A 24,420-nucleotide genomic window follows, 5' to 3' on the forward strand; every position below is an offset into this window, starting at 1 on the left:
TCTTTGCCAGCCAGAGGTGTGTTTCGGCTCCACGCTCTGTATCTCTGGGTAGCAGCACCCCACCATGCAGCCAGCCTGAGTCCCATGTCTAACAGCTGTGTTGGCAAAGGGTTACAGCTCATCTGAAGGGAAGGTGGCATCTTGCTTTGAGGAGGACAGAAGATAAAAAGAAGACTGAACAGTTGCAGAGAGAGGGGGGATATAACTGACAGCCCCCCCCCCTCGCCTCACTAAACAGAGCAAAAACGGAAGGCTTTGGAGTATTCAATTTTTTCTTTCGTTTTATATTTTTCTTATTCCTCATCGCGGTGCTGGGAGGTGCTTCATCTTTTCATATAGTCTCTCTGTCCGTCATTTGCCTCCTCATCTATTTCTCCATCTACCTGGTGTATAATTTCCTCTATTTATGAGTGAGAGAAAAGAGAAAGCAGGGAGGAGTTTTGTTTTAATTTTTGTCCTTTCTTTCCTCCTCTCCACTCCTCCCTCCCTTTCGCCAAAGCACATCATACCTGTCGGTCCCTCCTTGCCATTTCATTTCTAACTGCTGCCATCAGTTCATTATCCCCCATCCTGCGCCTCTTTCTGTCTCTAAAGTCTGATGTTATATGAACTTGGATGAATTTTCTTCAAAGACAACTAAAAAACTCTTCATGAATGACTCTTTTTTCCCCCCTTTTCCTTCTCTTTTGGTCCCTCCACACCCATTTTCTTTGCATCACACTCTTGCGGGATTCTTAAATGTTACTCTCTAGGTAGGTTAACTATCGTTTAGTGTCTGTCTATCTGTCTGTCTGTGTGTATTTGTGTGTGCTTTACGTATACATAAAACACACATTAACACACACATGCACTCGCACACTAAACTATGCCTAAAAGATCAGTGTTCAGTGAGTCGATATTAGTCTGGTCTCGCACCGTTTGTACACCCTCCTCCTCATCTGTCCTTCTCATCATGGCAAAGTGCACCCATTTTTAATTGTTGTCTTTGAGAAATCTTTTTATCTGTCCACTTGTCATGTCCCTCTTTTCCATTTGATAAAGATATCAATTTGTTTTGCAAAATCTGTTGTGAAGTAACAAGGGAAGAAAAATTAAGTTTTGTCCCGAGGGAGAATGGAATTAATTTCCAGGCACTTTGGGGTCCTTTTATTTTTGATTACAATTTGGCAAAGTTAGGAATATTTTGTCTAAACTAAATGAGATTCTCTTCATGTTATTTATTGAGCTGCATTCAAAGTTTGGAGCTAATGGCCATCTCAAGTCATTAAGAGTGTATCCCATTTCATGCTTGATTTGTGCTCATTTTCATTCTGCCAGTCCATCAGCAGCCATTAGTTCTTTTACTGCCCCTTCTCATACAACCCTCCCCACACACATACACACAATCCTAAAACCTAAACACCGTCCTTATTATCATCAGAATATTTTTCAGGATTTAATACTTGTGCTTCTGCATGTTTTCAATCTCCCCTTCCCTCTCTTCGGTTGGTTTTCATCCAGAACTGGCCATTTTTCATCCCTTGAAGCTCGTCCTCCTCCACTTGTCTTCATTCTCATCCTCTATCAGGCAAGAGAGACCGGTTGGCATTAGTTGGATGTTGAACAGTGGATTAAGTGGGTAATGCCTTGTGGTGGATTTGAGGTGTAATAAGACAGTGTGCAGGTTGTAGATAGAGACAGACTGATAGACAGATTAAAAATAGATAGCACTCAATATCCCATCACATCACTACCCCTCTCTTTTGCTCTATCACATTTTCCTTCTCTCTTTACGTTGTGTTTGACGCTTCGTCTCTACTTCTCACTGCCACACCTTTTTGGGAGCGCTGTTTTAAAGCTTTGCCACTGCTAGGCTGTATGTTTTTAGCCTGTATATCCATGGACATCTACCTGAAATTGACTGCACGCTCAGCCTTAAGGTGAAAAATTACACTTAGTAGCGTAGGCCCACACCAGCCACTTTAGTCTCCTTTTTCCCCCCTTTCTTACGGACTGATAAAGTGGCTTAATAAATACCTCTTTCTTGCTTGTTCTGAGAGTGGGATGTCATCATGAAGGAATATGAAGGACCACTCGTTTTGCTCTGTCTTTGCTTTTGTGTCTCAACTCTGCTCCTCTGTAAAACATCTCCACTACAGTCTATAAATTATGTGTTACAGAAAAGAGTTAATTAGGTGAGTAGTGAATTAATATAGCACTCACTTCCTCTTCGCAACTGAGTGTATGCACATGCATGATCAGTAGGTGTGTGCAATGAATGTGTGTGTGTGTGTGTGTGTGTGTGTGTGTGCGTGCTAGAGTATAGCTAATCGATTAAGAGTGTGCATGTGTTGGTGTGTGTGTGTGTGTGTGTGTGTGTGCATTTGACTGTCTGCATGACACTGATAGAAATGTATTCTGCATGAACTTTCATCAGCAGGTTCTCTGTGAAGGGTATTTTTATATTTTCCACCACGTTTGCTTGTACTGCGAAACCTTTCTTCACCCTGCTGTGACTAATTGGCTGTTTATCAGGCCATGCGTTTGGTCTTTATCCATTTTCTATATATTCACTGTTTTATCTCTAAGAATTTCACGCACTATCACTTCTCTCAATTTGGTGCAAGAGAGATTTCTAACTCAAGGGCTATTTGTAATTCTTGGCAGAAAGCAGCCCGACGTACTCAATTAGTTAATTTGGTTAAATCTCTCTCCACCAGCTGACATCAGTTGACTCTCTCAATTAGTCCGGTGCAGTGTGCAGGTGCATGCGTTTACATGCATTCATTTGAGCCCTCTTCCTCTCCTTATTGTGCATTTTTAGTTGGTTGAGGTTTGTTAGCCAAAGCTATGTTGATGCCCTCCTCCTCCTCCTCCTCCTCCTCTTCTCCCTCCTCCATTACATTTCTTGTTCTGCTCGATGGATCTGCAACAGATCTCTGAAAATGAATCACAGATCTAATGTGACTCATACACCAGCTTTACTGTATCAGACTCTTCAGCATGACCTTAATCAGCACACTGTACACTATATATGACATCCTCGGCTGTGCGTCTCAGAGTGCATCATGTATTGCCTTAGTGATCCAGTGCTGTGGTAGCTTTTCTTCCACCAGTCGTCTTATTTTCAGTTGAAAAAGTTTATTAACTAATCAACTAAACAGCTAATTAACAATGGCACAGTTATCCTAAAGATGATTAAAATGCACCATTAGACAAAACGAGAACAAACTGAATTCACAATTGTTTACACATAGAAAGCAAAGTATGAATCCAGTCTGTATAGCATGTTTTGCCTGTGCTAAAGTATTTCTAAATAAGGCGATTCCCGTCAGTCAGGAGCTGACCTTAACAACACAAAATACTTAAGTGTCTTAAGACGTTCTGCGTTCACTTAATATTTAGAAATTAAATATTTCTTGACATTGCTCATATGCAGACTTAAAACATACCAAGGATCTTGTGGCGACTTCCTCTTAAATATTCTCCATTAACAGAGTGAAAGACTGAGCCCCTGTCCTAAAAGTTTCAAAGTTGATTTTAACTGAGCATCTTTTAACCCGAACGGTCTAAATGATTTAGGACATCCTTCAAAAGAGTGGTGTGATGTTGCCACGCTGTGAGCACACAGTAGTTTAAATATAAAGGCTTAAAAGGGCATGCTCACCTCTCGGGGTTTCGGTCTAATGAAGGATTTATGTTCAAAAGAGAAGTCATTAGGACTGTGTTTAAGATGCCGAGCACATCAAATTAGTTGATTTCACATCTAAACGCTGCTGTCCATAAAGCCAAAAATGAAACATTGTACTGACCAGAAGAGGGAGGATCTAGGAAGAGGTGTTTCATTTTTGGACAAAAAAATATATTTTGAACCACATTTTGGCTTTTTGATAAATTGAATAACATACATATGAGCATTAAAACCTTTGTTTGAGTAAAAATAGCTTTCTGGAAGAACTCACACCAAATAACGTAATTCAACATTTTGAAAAGCTGTTGATACATAACCTAGTGAGGGTACTAAACAAACAAATAAGCCTTATTCAGTTTTCTTATGCGAGGGTTTATTTAAGGATATACTGTGTTATTCTGCGTGAGTCAAGCTATCAGTGTCATTTTAATACTACGAGAGATAATTAGACTTTGAGGGAGTGAGAGAGAAAGATGGATTTTAGTAAATAAAATTTGTTGAATGAATAATTCATTACACTGCCAGACAGGATTAAAATTCTACACATGCAGATATCCTCTGACAATTTTCCTAAGGCTAAATTGTGTATACCTACGTAGCCGACTTCCTCAAAAAACACAGATAAACACACACGCGTTTCCCTGCGAGCATATACATGTTAAAATGACAACTCTTGATCTGCTAAAGACTTAAAGGATGAAGCATCAGACAGAACTTACATTACTGTAGCTGTAACTAACCATTCAACTTCATCTGTTGATTATTTTCTTAAATGAATTAATCATTGGCCTATAAAATATCAGAAAATAGAGAAAAATATCCATCACAGTTCAAGCTGAGTTCAAGCTGACGTCTTAAAATGTCTTTTTTTGTGCAACCAACAGTCCAAAACCCACAGTTCAGTTCAGTTGACTATTGTAGAGGACTGAGAAAACAGCAAATATTCACCTTTGAGAAGATGGAACCAGGGAATAATTTAACATTTCTGCTGAAAAAAATTACTGAAATAATCAATGACCAAAATGGTTGTTAATCGACTAATCGTTTCAGCTCCATTAGAGAGATTACAGCCATGCCAAAGTTATTTTCAATTTCTCCAGAAAGTCCTGAAATGTTTCATAACATAGCAAATAAAGAGTTGCCCAATTCTTCTCCCTACATCTGTTAAATTGTAAAATCAATTGATACTTTAGAAGCATAAAATCGAAAGTGAATCATCACAAATGCTACTAACTTTTTGGACCTGGAGAACCTTTTTTCACATTGGATAAAATCACAGGTTCATAAACGTTTTGTGACCCAGTATTGAAGTTCATTGTGTCCCATGGACCCTAATTAACCATCGTATATGTATCTATGTTTGCCTAAATAAATAGATTTAAACATCTCACATGTCAAACCTCATGAGATTATTTACTTAAAGTGAAAAATCTTGGAAAGTTGTCCCAGTAACACACAATATCAGCAGCTATTAGTGCAAAGGAGGGTCATATCTGTGAAAACAAACACAGTTTGAAATAATTACAGAACATTAGGAGTAGACGATAAAATCTCCACTCAAATCAAGGTACTTTATCACATTGATGCGGCGATCATGTAAGAAGCCAGTAAGCCATAAATCAGTTCTTCTCATTGAGTAGCAACAAGTGACCCAATATAACCAGAGATTTTAAAGAAGGGATACCTTGATACAAACAATACAGCAAATGACTAACCTAATATACATGTCAGGATAGCGTGTTGGGACCCGCCCATAAAGCCTCTGCCACCCACTCTGAGTCAGGACCCGTAGTTTAAGCAACACTGGGTTAAAGCAAGAATAAAACTAAAGCACTGTGAGCATCTCCTGTGAAAGAAATAGCACAGTAATATTACTAGGCAACAACGTTCTACACATTCAGATTGCAGTGAAAGGGGGCATGTAGACACGACGGCGTGACTGAATTAAGCCTTGACCTCAGAGGCAATTGGCTTGTGTACAGAGTGTCATTCAGCCTTCACCAACAACACATCCATCCACAGGCGTACTCTGCCGTCTGACTTTCTCCTCTTCTCCCCTTCAGACTGAGAGAGGGAAGAGCGCAGAGCGGGACGGCAAACTGATGATCATGACTGGCTAAAGCAAGCGCAGGCAAGGGGTGAAAGAAAGCCAAAAAAAAGAAGGAAGGGAGGGAAGAAGAAGAAGAAGAGGAGGAGGAGGAGGAGGAGTACGTACACACTAACAAACACACATATACAAACACACACACACACACACACGCACACACACTGCTGCTCATCTCCTCATCTCCACGGCAACTGTGTTCACACGCTGGCAGACTTCTGGGAGGAGACCTCGGCGAGCTGTATCACCAGCGCTGGAGGAAGTGGAAAGAGAATCGGATGGGAAGAGACGAGTGAAAGAACGTCCCTTCATCACTCACCATCTATCATCTTTTAGTTTCTTTTATTGAGTTCACGTGCACGCTGACATTTTGAGTTGACGGTCAACTTTTAAATCCCTCTAGGATCTAAGTCAAAAGCATATTTCAACCGGGTTAGATCTGCTTCTCTGCAGATTGGCCTCTTTATATGTAAAATCCTCTTTTCCTAAAAAATAACAGTCTTCATGTTAACATTAATAGTATTTTAACGAATGATTTCATGCTAGTCATTGTAAATTTTGTACATATTATTACACTTTAAAAACAGTCGTCTTCCCCCACACTGGTAACGCCCCAGCATCGCCCACCTCCACCCTCATCCAACCCAAGACTGCTCCGCCCTCGCCCTGCAAGACCCCACTTCAGTCTTCTGTGCGTGACTTCATCTGTCTACCATCCCTTCATCCGAGGCTATGAGAGGAGGAGTCGAATCCCAGATCACTCCATCATGCCAGTTCTGAAGAGTAGAGAGGAGATCCGGGCTGGCAATGTTCAAGGTAGGCCGGCCATTCCAGTAATTGGATTGTATTTGTGTGTCTGGGAGCATTTCCTGGAACTTTCCTCCAAAAACCCACTCGCTGTTTATTTGCCGAGGTGAATTTCAGCGGAACTTTTGCTTCAAACCATCAAAACTGGTCCTAACTTGGGCTATTATTTTCATTATTGATGATCTATAGACTATACTTTTGATTCTATAGACTAAAGTCTGTAAAACATCAGAAAATAGTGAAAGGTGCCTGTTACAGTTGTCCAGTGTCCAAGGTGACATCTTCAAATGGCTTGTTTTGACAATTTGACAATTAGACAATTTACTTGTCTCACATTTATGAGCTAGAAATGGAGAATAGGATGAAAATGTCCTAATATCTTTCTGACAATTGATCAACTAATCGTTTCGGCAGTAGTCCTAATTGTGTCCGAGAATCTAAAATAATTTCCTGTGTTGAGTCACCACTGTAACTGTTATATCCAACAGTTGTGAGAGTTTTGTTTCCTGTGTTGTTCATTAATTTAACCACCTCACTCATGATAATTTCAGGTTGTGTAAATTATCAGAGAAGGTGGAAATAATGGGTCGAAACACATCTACAGATGTTTCTTGTTGGATATTAGATAAAACAATATGGTGTACTTTGTGATGATCTGGTGCTTCTAAAAGCCTCAAGGATCTTCCTCATTGTTTGTTTTGGTCTTTTATTTTTCTAGTAGGGAGCAGTTCACTGGGCTGAACAATTTTGTGACGGCGATCCTGCGCGTCACACCATTAATAACAACTTCTAGAAACTGTTTCTAAACAAAATGTTGTAGATGCATTTCTTTGTGTTTTTCACAGATCTCTATGGGAATTTTTTTCAAAGTTGGTAAAAAATCATTAGGAAATAGTTTGACAGATAAAGCTCAGTATGTGCACAAATCTTAATATTCAAATGTATGTGTTGAAGCCTATGGCAATTCTTAATTTTATTTTCATTGTAAGCAAGACCAACAGAGGACAGGAAAGAGAAGGACAAGAGGAGGATGAGGGAAAAACATTCATAGAGCGAAAGACAAATTGTCTTCTTTCGTCACACATTCTCTCTCGCGGTGCTTTGTGAGCGTGTTGAGATAAGGGATAACGAGGCAGTAGCTTCAATAAGCCCATCAAAACGACGAGTTGTGCCGCTTCACAAGGGAAAACAGGTCTAGACAATAGCGACCGTATAAAGCAAGAGAGTGGGGAAGCTGGCGCCCGTTTTATTGCTGAGCTTGTGCTCCTTTCGGCAGCCGCTCAGGAGTTTGACTGATAAAAGGCACATTTAAAAGTTGGAGGGGCGTGTAAAGATAATGGAAAGACTTGTCTAAGAGGCAGTGTGACAAGTACAAGAGTACAAGAGAGGAGATGAAGTAAAAGTTCACACATGACTTTTAGACCAGTGGAAAGTGTGTGTGTGAACATTTTTGTAACAGAAAATGTGCAAAATCCTGCGTTCTGCTACAGTGTCCGGCTGCTGCCAATGGACCAAGTCCAGGATTTGTCTCTTGGTGGCATCACGGATTAGATTCTTGGCTGGATTGTTTTTTAGCTTTGGGTGAGACTAGTTAATGCTCACAAGTCTAAACTGAGCTTCTCAAAATTTGCATCCACCGACTCAGGATCTGATGTAACTATCTAATTATAATGCGCCTCTTTCTTGAAGCGTGACTTCGAGGAGGTGTGTGACAGCTGGTTATGTCCCTCCTTCACAACACAACAGCTTCAACACCAAGGCCTACCGTATCCTACTCCTCACTCACATATGCTGCACAGACACTGCGCTCTACAGCACCACAATATTTCAATCAAAACTTCATCTCCCGTCTCAACAGTTGGGTATTGGCTGACACTGCAGGCTTGAAATGGCTGCCTGTGAACTGTGTTTCTAGGGCAGATTTCCCATCTTAAAAAAAAAAAAAAGAAAAAAAAGGGGAGAGAACATGACAGAGAGCAAGCAAGGGGTTAAGGCGTGGCAGACAGAAAAAGAGACAGGCAAAGATCCAGGCGCAGGCGGTAAATCCAGAGGGAGCTTCACTGACAGTGGATGAAGGAGGCAGCTTTGTAGACAGATGTAGCTCTGAGTGCGTAAGCAACAAGGCCGAGGAGGGGCGTGTTGTTGCAGCGTCGTGATACTGCATGTCTTTGGAGAGTGGGTTGGGTAGAGGGGATTATGGGATCCGAGCGTTGGCTCACTTGTCAGGCGGGCCCCTGTTTTGATCGGTGGACCGCGAACAGAGCGGCGGCAGTGAAGTGTCATGAATATATGGGCGTCGAGATGTTGACGCTGGGACTCGCAGACAGCCAGCTGAGTCAGTTTTGGATACGAGCCTCATGTGACCAGCTTTACAAATGTTGATTGAGTCGTTGAAGGATTACAGGTGCTGAGCAGCCTGGTGTTTATTGTTTACTCAGAGCCAGAGAGGGAGAGAGAGAGAGAGAGAGGGAGAGAAGTGCAAAGTAGTTACACAATGCCTCAGAAATGCCTCCATCATCCGTGCATTTCTTCAAGAAATGATCCGACACAATCTGAAAGAAATAAGAATGTATTATTAACTCGGCCAGTTTTCTGCACGTAGGCGAAGGACACGGGGGTCGTTCACAAGGCCCTTTCTTTTATACTTGTACGTACAACTTGTGTAATGTTTACATTTTTTATTTTGCTCTTTCGAACCTGCCTGGATCAACCACTCAGCTTGTTTGACATGCAGGTCTGCACAACGCATTGTTGAGATTTGGGAGGTGTGTGCATCAGCTCCTCTGTGAGCTCTCAGAGGCATAATTCCAGCTTAATGCAACAGACTTGCATTAATAAATCCTACCTTCATGAAGGTTATAAAGTTTAGTTTTTGTTAAAACTGTTTTAAAGAAGTGTTTTGGAGGGTTAGGGGGCTGTTTTTGATATTTTATCCTATTCATATCGATGAGGGTAGACTAAATAGAAACACCTTTCAGTGTAAGCAATGCAGTTCAGCAGCACCACAAACTACAGCCTCCAAAATGGCCCCTGTAAAACTGTTTAAAACAGTTTAAACATTAAAACATCGAACACATTAGACACACCACTCGTAATCACTCACTTGAGTTACAAGCTAACGTTACTTGAAGTCAGCAAACAGCTTCAACGTCATCCATGATTTTTTTTATCTGTCGTCAAATACAAAATTCTTCTTCACATCACTTTTCAGATGGTTTGGTGTTGTGGTTGTCTTATCAGCTGGGCTTGTAGCATTCTCCATTTTGCGTTAAAGAGAACAACAATAGCCTCAGTATCATTTGCTGAAGGCAGCAGGGCATGCAAGGTGTCAGCCTGTTGCACTTATCTTGTGCACTGTGCATTTTGAATTAAAACAAATGTTTACAGATTTAATGTCAATTTCCCCCACATTTAAATGGTAGTTAAATATAAAAAAGACAGTGCAGACAGACGGTGTTGAATAAACTGGAGTGTTAGAGACAGAAACTCAAGGTGCCTCTTCTTCCTCTCCTCTTCTATACCGAGTCATGTGTGACTGTGAGAGAAGGAGGAAGAGCTAAGAATAGAGAACAGGGGGCCCAACACTGTGATGCCGCCTCTCCCCTCTAGTTGCTCAGCTTCTCGGTGTGCCGTTCTGCTACTGAAGTCAGCAGGCGCTCAACCAGTTTTCACTGATGTCTGTTTGTGCAGGCTCTGCTTAAACTGCACACAATACAAACTGTAGCGATTGTATAAGTCATTTTAATTTTCATTGAGGTATCAGATGCAGACATGGAGCTACAGATCTGTCTTTCACCCTGTATATGTTCACTAATAACATGATCAGAATGCCAGGGCTGGCACATGCACACATTTCATCAGAAACTGTCACTCTTCATGTCGTGCCAAAGGGAGGCCTTTTGAAGCTTTTCCAGTGACAGTCAGGGATGAGAGTCAGAGAGTTTTTCTTTTTCCCCCCATATAATTTTTTTCTGACGAATGGAAGAGACTGAACAAAAGACAAGATCTGCAGGCTGCGAAAAGGGTTGAGGTGCTGGAGATGAGAGGAACCGATGGAGGGTTTGATAGCTGAAGGAGATTGAGTAATATTTGATGATACTGTCCTCAAAATATGCTCAAGAAACAGACATCCGGACTCTCAAGAAAGCATGCCATACACATGGGTTTGTTGTAAGGAATGATAATTATGTTTTCAAAGAGAGAGAGGGGAAAGATGAAAGAAAGAAGAGGCACAAAACATATTTGAATCAGAGGAAGAAAGAGGTCTGTGTGATGTTACTCATCAACAGACTTAGTTTACTTTAGTGAGGAGGAAATCCTGACAGGTTCAAATTGTGCTGATTGCAGCTAATTTATTTGTGTAAACTGCCATGCATCAATAATAATACCTGTTGGAAGTAAGGGTAAATTATTATAATTAGAATATCGTTTTTATTTCCATCTTTTTATAAGGGAACCACGAGAAAAACTATGTTACAATCAGATTTTTCTTCACCACTTGCACTGTTGTCTTCTTGACGTTTCACAACTTTTTAGCAGTGCTATTAGCAGGTGGTAGCTATTTGACATCTCCAGTGGCCGTGTTTGCTAACCTGTGCCAAGTGTCAATGAATCCGTCTCCATTTAACCCTCAGTGGGGGCACCTTGTCAATTAATTATCTGTGACTTGAGACTGGGAGTGGGTTTGGAGAGCAGACATCTGCAGAGGTGAGGAGGAAATTGCCCCTCCACGTATAGAGACTCGAACATGAAGGAAGAACACAAGCTCAGTGGGGAAGAGCTGCAGTTTTCAGGTTTTTTTTTTTCTCCTAACGAAGCAGAGTAACAGGCGATCAGCGAGACAGAGGCCAGGCTGAAAGGTAGAGCAAACCTTTCAGGGGGGTAAATTGGAAGGTGAGGAAAGAGAAAAAGAGGGCATGTAACCATTCGTCTGGGGCTCCGCTGCCACATTTAGGCCTAAGTGGAGGGGAGTGTGTGGGCTTATATTACGGAGATTTGTTTGTGTGGGATTCGGTGTGTGCGATTGGATCTTGAAGTAAACGTTCCAGGTTCATGTTGGATGAAGAGCTGAGATGATTTGAAAATTAATTGGCAATTATTGTGGTGATTGTTTAAGTCATTTTTCAGGCAAAAATACCCATGATTACCTAGTTTCAGCTTCTCTGGCTTTGATTTCTTTGTTGAATATCTTTAGAAAATGGAAGATGCTACATCGGGCTTTAGGAAACTATGAAATTTTCACTATTTTCTGAATTTGTAGACTGTAATGTTTGAAATGAGAACAGCTTAGCCATAAATTCTACCGTTACAAAGATTATAATGTTCAGTTTTGATTGATTGATGCTGTCAGACAGGTATTAATAAATTATAGGTCTATTACTGGGGCTGTAGTTTGCAGTGGTGTTGAACTGGGCTGTTTATAATGTTTTGCCAACATTTCAATATAATGCACTCCAGTAATAACATATAGCTAAATTAATAGCTATCTCACAGTGTCAGTCAAAACTGAACATTATTGTCTTTGCTAAGGTAGAATTTATGTCTGAGCTGTTGTATTGGATTGCATTAGATTTTACAGGTGGACCTAATAAAGTGGCCAATGAGTGTACATTTGTGGAGAATAAAAACACAATAAAGCTACAAAAAAACAACACATTTACTAAATATTGATTATATAACAGCCATTTCTTAACCAAGAGTTAAAACCCCTCTCACTCTGCTTTTGTGTCAAGGATCCTACTAACCTAAATCTAAAAGAAATAACATTAGTTGAGCTCCCTGAGACTAAATTAAAATAGTTGGAGCTGAATTCTTTATAAATCAAAGAGACCTCTGCTAACAAAAATGATCAAGTCGAAGATATAATCAGTTGTGTGTCTCGGGTTATCAGCAACGAATGTTAAGAAAGGCTTTTTTTTAATGTAAAAGCTCTTTTAGACGAGGCAGTTCATCAAGAATCAGTAGATCCACTTCGATTTAAATGAAAGTCCAAAATCATAGCGTGATGATCACTTCTCATATAATCTTGTGTGGTATGATGATAATGAATGAGACTGTAAGTGGTTTTGGCCAATAGAACCAGGACCAGCTGCTGTGTAGACACATTGGCCCAGTCCAGTCCAATAAAAAATGAGAAGTAAAGGTCTGTCTCTACTTCACCTGCAAGTATTTGCCTCCGTTGGTGAATATATTTTTATGGCCATACCTTAGAAAATACTTAATGTGTTTTAGAAAATTTAGGAATTTAGGAAACAGCTGTGAGTTGTATTTTGAGTCTTTCCACCTTTTTCAACCTTGTAATCACACAGCAATCAGCACTAGGTCACATGTTCAAGGTCAATAAGGGCATAACTTATACTCATAACACATTTGCTCAAAGATACAGACATCAAGGTGTGCACAAAATGGGTTGGTAAAGTGGAATATAAATAGAAAGGTGTGGTTATTATTAATAATTCATTCTCAGCCAACATTACTTGTCACACCTTTTAAACAGCCATGCGGATCACAATGGTGCCTGGTGTGCTCGGCTCACCCAACGGAGAGGAAAGTGCAAACCAGGTTCTCCAAGGAGGAAAACAATGTAGTTGTCTGGCAGATTCAGAGATGTGAATATACAGCGGCACAAATATGCAGCTTTTTAAGTTGAGTGGATACTTAAACCCAGTCACCATGTTTTCTGGTAAAAAAAAAACACCCATTAATCTGTAGCTCAGTAGAGATTTTACTGGAATCCGTACTGTAGTAACATTGTCTTAATTTTTAATTATTAATTAACTAAATATGTTGACTGATTGGAAGATATATTTTTTTGTTTATTCAGCATTCTGTAATTGCCACACATATCTGTGTCTGCGTTTCGTTTGCTTTATCCTATAAAATCACAAACACATCATGATAAGATGTGATGAAAACAGATCTGGTCCAATATCACAAAATGTCTCAAAAATGTCTTCTTTTTTTTTTTTTACACCATGCACACTCTGCAGGACACAAAAATACCAAACAAATGGACCAAGAACGTTTCAATAACGGGAAAATAACATGTCGTAGCCTTACATGTGAAATGTGTTTTTGTACACCACAGAGGGGTTTGTGGTGACTGAAGTGACATAGGATCGTTCAGACTTCCTCTAAGACACATCAAAAGTGTGCTTTCTTTGATATGTATTATCAGTATATAACAGCCTGGGTATATTGTTAGCATAGCACTTAAATAAATTGACATGGCCTGGCACAGAGGGCTTGCTCGCAGGCAGTGCAGCTACAGGTGCTGGCAGAGGTGTAAGGACGCCTTGTGGGAGACTACAAAGGTCTCGGGCCTCAGGTAATTAAGAGGAATTATAAAACAGACAAAGTGGATAGTTGGTCTTTTATTACAACTAGTCTCATGGGTCTTCGGCGCCATAGGCTTGCTCTCAAAACCTCAAGAGAGCCGTAGCGGTTGAACGCTCAACTTTCTGCCACCAGTAAAGTAGTAGATTGGCTTAGAATGTGGATCGAACACTCTGGTATCATGTTTCAGCTTCTCAAAGTCCAGTGAAAGAAACCTGAGAAAATACATTATGGGCCGAGGCTGAAAAGAGCTTGTGTGACCGGCTCTTTATGGACTGCGCTGCTTCAGATAAAAAGGTAACAAGTGTAACATATTGTATCACAGTGAATTATAATACCCTTTAGAAAAGAAAAGAACAGGCTGGAAACCAATAGTGTCGGGCATGGACTCTTGCGACACATTGTACAGATTGCAGAGACATGGCATAGGTCTACATGCACTGTGTAGCTATGAGACATTGGTGGTCCAGATCCTCTTGAGGCTGTAAAGACCCCTGTATTTCTGCAGAGAGGGACGCGTCACTTTGCTGCTAAATTAAGTCCAGAGCAGGAGATATAACCTCAGTGGAATAAATGGCTTCAATGAGGTAATGAAGACTTCGGGGGATAGATAGATCCTGCCTCAACCCTGCGCTTTCTTCATCCTTGTTGCCTCTGAGTGTGTGTATTTTGTTTGTGTATATATGTATTACACTGGTGTGGTCGTGTGTGTGCACCTCGCAGTTTATTGTGTGTGTGTGTGTGTGCGCTCTCTGTCTTTGGTCAGTTTATTTGCCTCTGATGAAGAGACCATATAATGTTATTTAGAGAGCTGAGGCAGCTTCAATACGACAGTAGAGATCCGTAGTGCGTCTCATTATAAGTGCAATTAGCAGAGAGAGGATTCTTGACCAGACTAAAGTGCACTTAATGAAACACCCAAGACCCTCTTCAATAAACTAGTGATTTTTTTTCCAGCCGTTCTCCTACAAGAGAGCAGCGAGGTGACAGATTGTATTAGAAGATTACTCAAAGACTCTAATGATACTACATGTTACATGCTATCATGATTCGCACTGTCCCGTACATGTAATATGTTATATTCCCTGACTGATCTGTTTTCTCTTGCCTACACTGCTTTGCAATTAATTCTATAACAGTGTCTCCATCTTTCCCCTCCTTTTCTCTCTCAACCCACCCTGTTACTAAATTAAAAATCTTTAAGCGCCCAAAAGAATCAGCATGATTTCAGGGATAAGTTTGATGATGTTCTATATTTTTCTCATTGTCAACAATGAAAAGAAAACCAATAATGAATTGATCCAACAAACGTGTACCGTCTATGTAGCCAAAGCCTGATATAGTTTATTCCTCTGTGCCGTAGAGCTCTATTCTTGTTCATAAAAACTATTAAAAACACATGAATTAGTCACACCGTTGCACTGGGTGACATGTTCCTTCATTATAATGAGAAATAGGCACTGCAGTTTATTTCTAGTCACTCTCAAAATAACTTTCCTTGTGCTGTAAATACTCACAAGGCCACTAAATATGTATTAATCCACAGCTGAAAACAATCCCCAATCCCAAATCCTCTATTTACTACTTTTTGAGTAACTTTGCTTAAAACTTTAGTGCCCATCTGCTTTAGGAAATTACTGAGCACTTTAAAAAATTAAACTAGATACGTATGAGCCATTTTTAGAGAGTTACCTCTTCAGTAGGACCAAATGGGCCCAGTGCTGAGAGCCACAGACGGGGTAGGAAAGTTGGAGAGTAAAGAGAGTCGAAGTAAAGCCGCATTCAGACTGACTTTAGCCCTGTGTGAATGAGGAGAGTTCAGCGACGCAGCTGGGTGCCGACACACAGGGCTCCAGCAAAAAACATACACAGGGTCGTCCGGCAAAAACTTTTAGTTTTTGCCTCAACTTTTGCTGGACTGCAATGTCATCTGATGAGAGATAAAATGATTATAAGCTATTTATAAGCCTTCATACTCATGGATCTGTCACTCAAATCTACTCTCCGTGGATCATATTTCATGTCCCACCTTTACCTGAAACAACGACCTCGTGTGGTTTTAACGCGTTGCTTGTTTTGGTCTTTTCATAGGATTTGTTGACAATTGGATTAAAATGTCGAAAAACATCATCCTTCAATGTGATTGTTAAGTCATTTGATGCCACAACATGTTTTTTTATAATAGTCCTCAACGGCAGTATAATATGTATTTATTCTATTATGACCATGGCAGCGTAGTGGAGAGTCAGTATATTTTATAGCAAACACTGAGCTCACATTGACAGTTGATTTTGTGAGAGTGAATTGAATAATTACACAGGATGTAAATAGAACTTGTGTTGGCTTCCACCACCCCTGCAGGGGAGTCATTACAGCTGCATGATGTCTGATTACCTGACTGAACACAACAATGTCACACAGCTCTGACTGACACATCACAGTGAACGTCACTCACCAAAAACAACACAGTTTCTTTGGTGCGGGTGATTTAAAACGTTGTTTTTCTTAAGCAGTATTTTGATTCTGTATTGAATAAGAGTCAACAAAAAGGGTACAATATTAATATTAATAATATTAAACCGGTGGGGACACACGTGCAGTTTTAGAGGCAACAGACAGAGCTACAGATGCAACAGAATGTTTTGCTCAAACCCACAGGATGCTGTCTTTTGTAAAGTCAACAAACTGTAATTTTCTTTTCCTCTGCTTGCTTTTATTGTATGCAAAGGTCACCTGCATCGAAATTTGAATACCAGCATTTACCCAAGGATAGATCACGTGCTAACACCAGAGATGATGCCCTGATTGTGTCACTTGTTTACTCTTTTAAAAAAAAAAAAAAAAAATAGTTGTAGTCTTTTACCCACAGAGCATTTATCATAGGAAACATGTTGGGTGGATGCGTAGAAAAAACATTCTCTAGTTAATAAAATAGTACATTTTTGAATTATTGACGAAATATTGGAGTTGTCGTAAACAGAAATGTCAAACATTGTCACCTGCTGTGGCATCTCTCCAGGGGATATCTAGACCAGTAAATGAAATGACAACTCTCAACGATCTTTCTGTTTTTACAGTTGAGTCTGTAGTAGTATTGAAATGCCTTTTATAATTCATTAAATCACACTGTTATTTCTTATTTGTTTATTTGTTATTATCTATAAATCATGTCTGCTGCAGTGTGTGCTTCAGTGGAGATGACAAAAGTACAACTCTTACCTGTAACTGACCACCCACTGAATGTAAATGGGCTCCTTAATAGATATGCCTGTCAGCTTATGTTATCCACAATGCCTTTCAAATGCTATACAGCGCAGCCCACCACATCAAGTCTCTGGGGATATAGTAGAGCCTGATAATGATGGCCTACGTGTGTTTTAAATAGCGTGGCAGACTCCGTTTTTAATGTCTCTCAGGCTGCTGCTTGGAGCCTCTGCAGTATATCCACTGTAGTCTGTAATCCCCAGGAAAAAACATCTGACCATTAAAGTCCACACATATTCATTACTGTGGGAACTGACGGGGGACGAGCTGATCAAGGCACATGGTTCATGGCTTGATTGATCATGTGGAATCTTTATCGGCAGATTGGAAGTCCATGAGTGTCTCAAGCAGCTCTGGTTATTCTGTTGGTGGTTTGTGCCATTTGACGGAGTTCTGTGGTCAATGCTTTTTGTAAATGTTAAGTGTGACATGGCCGATGCCTCCGTCTTATTGGCATGATGTAGCTCAACCCCAGAGCCTGCTGTGTGCACATGAACCTCATTTTGTGTGTGTGTGTGTGAATTTGTGCATGTATGTGCATACGTAAGGGGCGCACACGTCTTTTCATATTGGAAAAACAGAAGACGGAGATGCATCTGGAGGGCTCAGATGTCATCTGACCCAAACAGTGTTTGACCCACAGTGCATATGTGTCTTTCTCGAGCACCTGGTAGAAGGTTACTCACGTCTGCAGTAAATTACTGGATGCAAGCAATGCACACGTGGGTGTTTTGTGTAGCCATTCATCGCCACTTATCCATGTTGTCTCTGCACTGCATATGTTATTGTAATTGCTGTGTAAGTGTTGTAATGGGCACACGAGAGCACATAAATTCATATGTCAACGTTGACGCAGTGTTAGATGGTTTACTTTTGTTCTATTATGCTGTGAGTATGATCCACTCTTGACACCCTCCATTTAAGTGTTATTAATTGGGAACCGTTAATGACAGTGGAGATGCTGTATGTAGGTCTGATTTAGTACAAGTGTCACAGCAGCTCCTGCTCTGTCTGCTTGCTCCCTCCATCGTGTTATTTCTGTTTATTTGCCTGTAGCCCTTTTGGAGATTCATTTTTAATGTGAGGTACACTAAAAGGCGGAGCAGTGGATCATCTCTATCTGCAGGAGTGCATTAAGTTAGCTTGCATGTGTGTATGTGGGCGTGCGTGCACACGTTTGTGCGAAGGCAACCGTGCTATTTATTTTATGTTACAAGCGTTTTATTTTTGTCAGGGAGAGTCGGCGCAGCGATATGCGCCAGCTTGGATAAAAGTAAATTGTGTATTATTAGGCGAGGGCACGCACCGCATGTAGTGTACTGCATGAATTAGTGCGAGTGTGCGAGTTGTGTGTATCTTCCTGTCCATCAGGAGTGTTATGTGGAGGCATATTTGAATTGTTACTATGGAAACCGAGCACTGCTGTTACACAGAAACGCATATCCGAATGGGTCTCTGTCTCTCTCTGCTCCCTCGTTTACTGTCACACTTCTTGCATTATTTTTAAAGATTTTTTTCCAGTAGCCCCCCCCCCCACCAGAGCAGATTCATCAGCCCTTTTTTTCCAGCACACTGTGGATTGAGACCATTTCTTTCCTTCTTGCATAGTTTTTCCTTTAGATTTCTTTAACCTCCTCCCCACCCATGACTCTTCTATTATCATCCTGTGCTAATCATGTCCTCTTTTCATCTTTCTTCAGCTGTGTTGCCCTTCCACAGCCCCCTCCCTGGCTCCCTCCCTCCTTTGGGTTTCTTATTGCTGTTCCTTCCTCCACCTCCATCTCTTTTGTGTATGTCTCTATTTATTCTCTCCCTCACCCCACTCCTCTCTCTCCTCTTCTCTTCTCTCTGCTGCCTTCCTCCCACTCGTTTCCTCCTCCTCCTTCTCTCTCTCTCTCTCTCTCTCTCTCTCTCTCTCTCTCTCTCTCGGCTCCACTGTGGCGCCCCCATGGAGAATTCAGCTCGTTTACAATTAGCATGTGCACCTGCAATTAAGCCTGACAAACCTCTGGTAATTAGACCTTTTAGACAAACTGTTTTTTATGCGGAGATCACATTTCCTCCTCTTCTGATTTTCCACACTGTCCGGCCTCTTCTCTTTGTGCTCGCCCTGTTTCACAGATTAATCATTGCTTTCTGTTTTCTGCCACTTCAGTTCTCCTCACAACTTCACTCTTTCTTCTCTGTTTTGTTTGGACTTTTATTTTTGGTGCTGACTCGATCAGCTCCACGACACACGGAGCACTTGATAAATAAAAGATTAGCAAAGGTGTTGTGCGAGCGAAGAAGAAGAAGAAACCTTTTACTCTGCTCTTCATTTGTCCCTCTCCTAAAGTGCCCCCCTGTGCTTAATTTAGAATATGAGCATGAACATGTACTCATTAAGATTCCTCGTTCTAATCTTTGCAGAAAATATGTACAAATTTGTACTCCTGATACACTAGCATGTGCGTGTGCTCACACACATACACACACAGTAAGAAACCACAATTTTCACATCAGGCTATGACTAATTGTGTTTCTCCGAGCCTGTCACCTCCCTCTGCTTACATCTTTCACTCCGCCTCTCTCGTTCTCCCTCACTTTTATTCCCCTCTCCCCTTCCTCCATCATTTCTCCTCTATACTCTGCTCCATTGCGCTTTGTATGGCTGCTAATAGAGGAGCAGTAAATAATAGCAATAATAGTAAATAATAGGTCTGCAGACATCAAAGAGCAGCGAAAGGATCTCAGAGGGTTGGAGGGAGCAACTGAAAGAACACAGGTTCGGAGGGTTAAAGGGAGAAAAGCAACGAAAGCAGTGTGGGAGGGAGAAAGTGGGGAGAGAGAGGGAGAGACGAAAAAGAAGAGAGAGAGACTCGGTTGAGCCCGGTCCGGAGTGTCTAATGGTCACTTAGCCTGGCAGCTAGTCCATGAAGCTGTGAGGCTGTCAATCTGTCAAAATGCACCCAGTGCTGTCCTGACTCTCTCAAAACACACACACACACACACACACACACACACACACACACACACACACACATACACTCAGAGCTCACAATCGCTTTCCCGCTCTTTCTTTGATGTGTGCCACAGGGTTCCTCCAAGGAAGTAACAGCACAGTATAATGGATGTGGCGTTGTCACTTGATGCTCTATGAGAGCTTACAGACCTCTCTCAGTGTGCGGTTTGATACCAGCTATGTGGGTCACTTAGTTTGGCAATTACAGGGTTGAATCGTCTGTACATTTTAAGATCCTGACCAATACTGGATTTTCTTAAAGTATTCGTTATTAGCGTTATCCATAACAGCGAGCCGACAGCGATGGCGTAATTACAGAATATTTGTTCAGTTTGTGAAACAGGCTCTACCCAGTGTGGATCCATCAGATGAGAAGAAAAAGGAAAAAGTCATTAAAGAATGAGTAAGTTAATATACACATGAACATATATAAAAAAGTAGAGCAAGCTCTGATTATCAGTTTAGTAGGAGATTGATTTAACGTAGTTCAACCATTTCATCCAGCTTTTTTCATACGAACAAAGGTTAGCTCTTGCTTCACATTTTGTGTTTGCCCATTTTGACGGTTTTCACAGCCACTCAAATGAATAACCTCATCTCTTTTGTGACAACCTCTTCTCTCTGGGTGAATGAGTGTAATACAGAACAAAAATCGAATGAACCGCTCAGTTTCGTTTTGTATTATTTTCTAAAAAGACCAAAGAATATGCATAAAAGTGGTGCAAGTTTCTCCACAGTCCCTCCACAATTGAGACAAAATTGATGATTATTTAACTTCCTGGGGTGTAAAAAAACGCAGCTATATCTTCCATGCGTATACGGGCAGATACCAACATCAACATGCAGTATGTACTGAGCTGGACATCTGACAGTTGAACAAGTACTGAAAAGACATTTTTGGACTGCAATTCTTTGTTATTTATCATCTGACATGCAATACAAGCCTATATGATATATCTCTTTAAATTGGAGGTTTTTACACTTTGTGGACACTCATGTTTTAATGCTTTTCACTTTTGGTCAAATCTGAAGTGTTTTACATAATTTTCCTCTGTCTCTTTTTCCCTCTCCTTCCCTCCAGGGACGGCATTTACACTCCTTCACAATGCTTGTCAGCCTCCACCCTTCTCCCTCCCGTCTTCAGGACAAGCGCTTCGTCTTCCCCTCTTCCTCCCCCCATCACCCTCCTCCTCCTCCTCCTCCAGACCAGCCCTCTCATCATCCTTGTTCTCAGCCTCGGCTGACCCTGCCCTTCCTCTCCTTGTCCTTCTCTCTACTCCTCGTCTCCATACTCCTGTTGCCCGTCTGCGAGTCTCGCAGGGGTGGAGGTCCAGGTACAGGGCCTGGAGGTGCCCCAGGGGGACAAGGTGGTCAGAGGGGAGGCGGCACCCAGAGGGGTGTTGTCATCCCTCCTCAATACTCTCCTGGCTTACCGGCTCTTCCCCCAATCAGTCCCAAACTGATCAACTCCCTCAGTATCGCTGTCATCCTGGTGGGCAACTCTAGTGAAGTAACCCTGGGCGTCGGACTTGAGAAAGAGGACTTCCTCCACATCCCTTACCCTCCCAAAGTTGAGGTGGTCACTATGAATGAGACTGACCCCAAGAGCATCATCAATCGGATCTGCGCACAAATGACAAGGAACTCTCTGCAGGGCGTAGTGTTCGGTGATGACACGGACCAGGAGGCCATCGCACAGATCCTGGACTTCATCTCTGCCCAGACACACATCCCCATCCTGGGCATCAGAGGAGGCTCTTCCATGGTCATGGCTGCCAAGGTAGGAAAACCTGTTCTTTGCTTTTTTTGGGGGAAGGAAAAAAACAAAAAAGACATTGAATTGTGAACTGTACATCAATAATTGAACCACAGTGCACAAACATCAGGGCCAATATATTGAGTGAATAGTGTTGTTGCTTCGTCATCCAGCAGTAATTACAATAATGTTTCTTGGATGTGACTTCCATATCTTATTTTAAAATACTTTGCGTTGAGAATAAAACACCTGGCCGGGTCTCTGGATTAAATTTAACAGCCACCTTCAAGAACCTGCAAAATCATGTTAGCTGCAACAGCTTTAATCAAGATTCACCGACTGAAAACAGATAGCTGAATCTTTTATTTCCAAGATAATCTGCTTCTACAAAATCCATAAAAGTCATCATATTAGTGCATTAATTTAGGATATTTAGTTTTTTGGTTCATTAAGCAAATTTTAAGATGCATCAGCCTCTCACCCCTCAGCGCTGCTTCTCATTCTAACCCAGCCTCTCTGCTGATTGATTTAGCTGTTAATTGACCTCCTCTGTGAGCCTGACGTCATATTGAAGCTCCTGACAGCGAGTCGACTCAACTCTGAAAGGACTCACAGCGTGAAACAAAAGAGTACATAACAAGTCAAAAAAACATCTCTGTGGGATCGGGATAGAAGAGTGTTGGCACAGACGAGGCTGCACGAGGAGGATCTATGATCCACAAATGGAACAATGGCTTTGAAATGTATGCTTAAATAATGTGTTAATAGGCTTAGCAGTGTCGTCCCTCACAGGAGAATGACAGCATCCGTACGACGCTGAGGTTGGGTTTTTGTTTGCACCTTAGAGGAAATGGGATGTACAATAGAGATTATCTGCCGTTGCCGTTTTGGTATGAGTTGTGGCATTTGTAATTTACTGTATGTTTGGTTTTCAAGGGATATTTAGTTTAGTATAATTGATATAGGTTGAGTAGGTTCAAGATATTTTCTATAATTGAGTGTGATCTTTTCTGACCTTGGAAATAACTTATTATAGCTTGTATTTATTATTATATATAGCTTTTCCAGCTATGAAGTGTACCTTGAGTAAAGATTTTTTGTCTGCAATTCGGCATTGCAGCTGGTGAAGACTTAAAAAGAGATATTTAACTTCAATGTACTCCAACGTCTCAATCTCCGAACTAAAACACATTTAAATTAAATTACAGCATTTCAAAAAAAGAGTACAAAGTCATTCAGATTCAGAAAAACTTAATTATGACACAATTATCACATCAGCCTGCACACAGAGTGAAAACATATTGGATAAATATTGTAAATATTGCTGTGCAAGAGATAGATAAGTGCATAATATGTGCTAGTTTAGCTTATAGAGATATATATACATATATATATATACATGTATATATATATATATATATTATAATGTTGATGGAAGTTTGTTAAAGAAATCTGTAAAAATCACTGAAACACTGTAGGCCTACCTGCTTCTATTAAATTGGTCATTGTCAGTTTTACTTTGTCCGGCTACTGTGGTACATGTTACAGAGGACTCTGTGTTGTCATGAGACATTGATTATTGTATGAAGGCATTCTTGTGAACAAAACATCTCAAACATCACAAACTAATACATGGCAGAAACTCCATTCTTGCCCTGCAGTTTTCTTCTGTAGAGCACCGGATCTGATTAGATTTCGGAGGACCTTGCTGCATAAATCTGCATGATAATTAGACAAAGTGATTTCTTGCAATTACTGTAGTTAAAGCTTTCACATTTATGGAATTCATGTGTAATGGGAAGACAGGTATCTTAACAAACATATTTACCAATGTCATTATCAGCTTACTAAATGCCCTAATTAGAAAAGCTGGTATGTTTGATAAATTGCAGCGATTATGGTGGATAATAAGCAACTTTTTGGAGCCTTAAAGCAGACTGTTATCTGGAAATCAGCTCTACCGGCTTCACCTGTTGCTTCACAGAACATTTAAATCAAGGCCATCTCAACTTGAATAAAGAACGAATCAAAGAAAAGGCTCCAGTTTAAGGAGATTTGCTTTAATGTCCCCACAGCAAGGCGATTCCTCCAGTGGTCTCCGGGATGTGTGTCAGGTTCAGAAACACTCATAAAGCCTACAGGGCCTTTTCTTACTCTCTTCTATACAAGTCAAATAGTGGACAAAGATGTTGATGGAGGTAGAGATGATGGGGAAGGAGAAGACGAACAACAACGGAGTGATGATACTACAGAGATAAAGACGAAGAGAACAAGAGAATAAAGAAGAAAGAAGAGAGAGAGAGAGGGTGAAGGTTATGAAATAACACGACTTGTGTGGGTGTGAAGGAGGAAGAGGATTTTGCTCAACATATAATTACCACATTTTGCAGCTGACAGAGAGTCAAAGAGCACAAACTGAGAGTGACAAGAGGGAAAGCGTTGATAAGAGTGTACCAGACATGTAAAAGCACTGCTGAGGGAAT

General features: G+C 40.9%; 1 protein-coding gene across 1 annotated transcript in view; it reads left to right on the top strand.

Moving 5' to 3' along the window:
- The first annotated feature begins 21,766 nt into the window (after positions 1-21,766).
- The window catches only part of grin2bb (glutamate receptor, ionotropic, N-methyl D-aspartate 2B, genome duplicate b), a 65,059-nt gene continuing 62,405 nt past the window's right edge, over positions 21,767-24,420 (top strand). The window contains exon 1 of the mRNA XM_070915400.1: positions 21,767-21,961. Coding sequence (XP_070771501.1) covers positions 21,767-21,961 — 195 coding nt within the window. The remainder of the gene's footprint in view (positions 21,962-24,420) is intronic.

The sequence above is a fragment of the Enoplosus armatus genome, chromosome 2 (assembly GCF_043641665.1).
Source record: "Enoplosus armatus isolate fEnoArm2 chromosome 2, fEnoArm2.hap1, whole genome shotgun sequence".
NCBI classification, from domain to species: Eukaryota; Metazoa; Chordata; class Actinopteri; order Centrarchiformes; family Enoplosidae; genus Enoplosus; species Enoplosus armatus.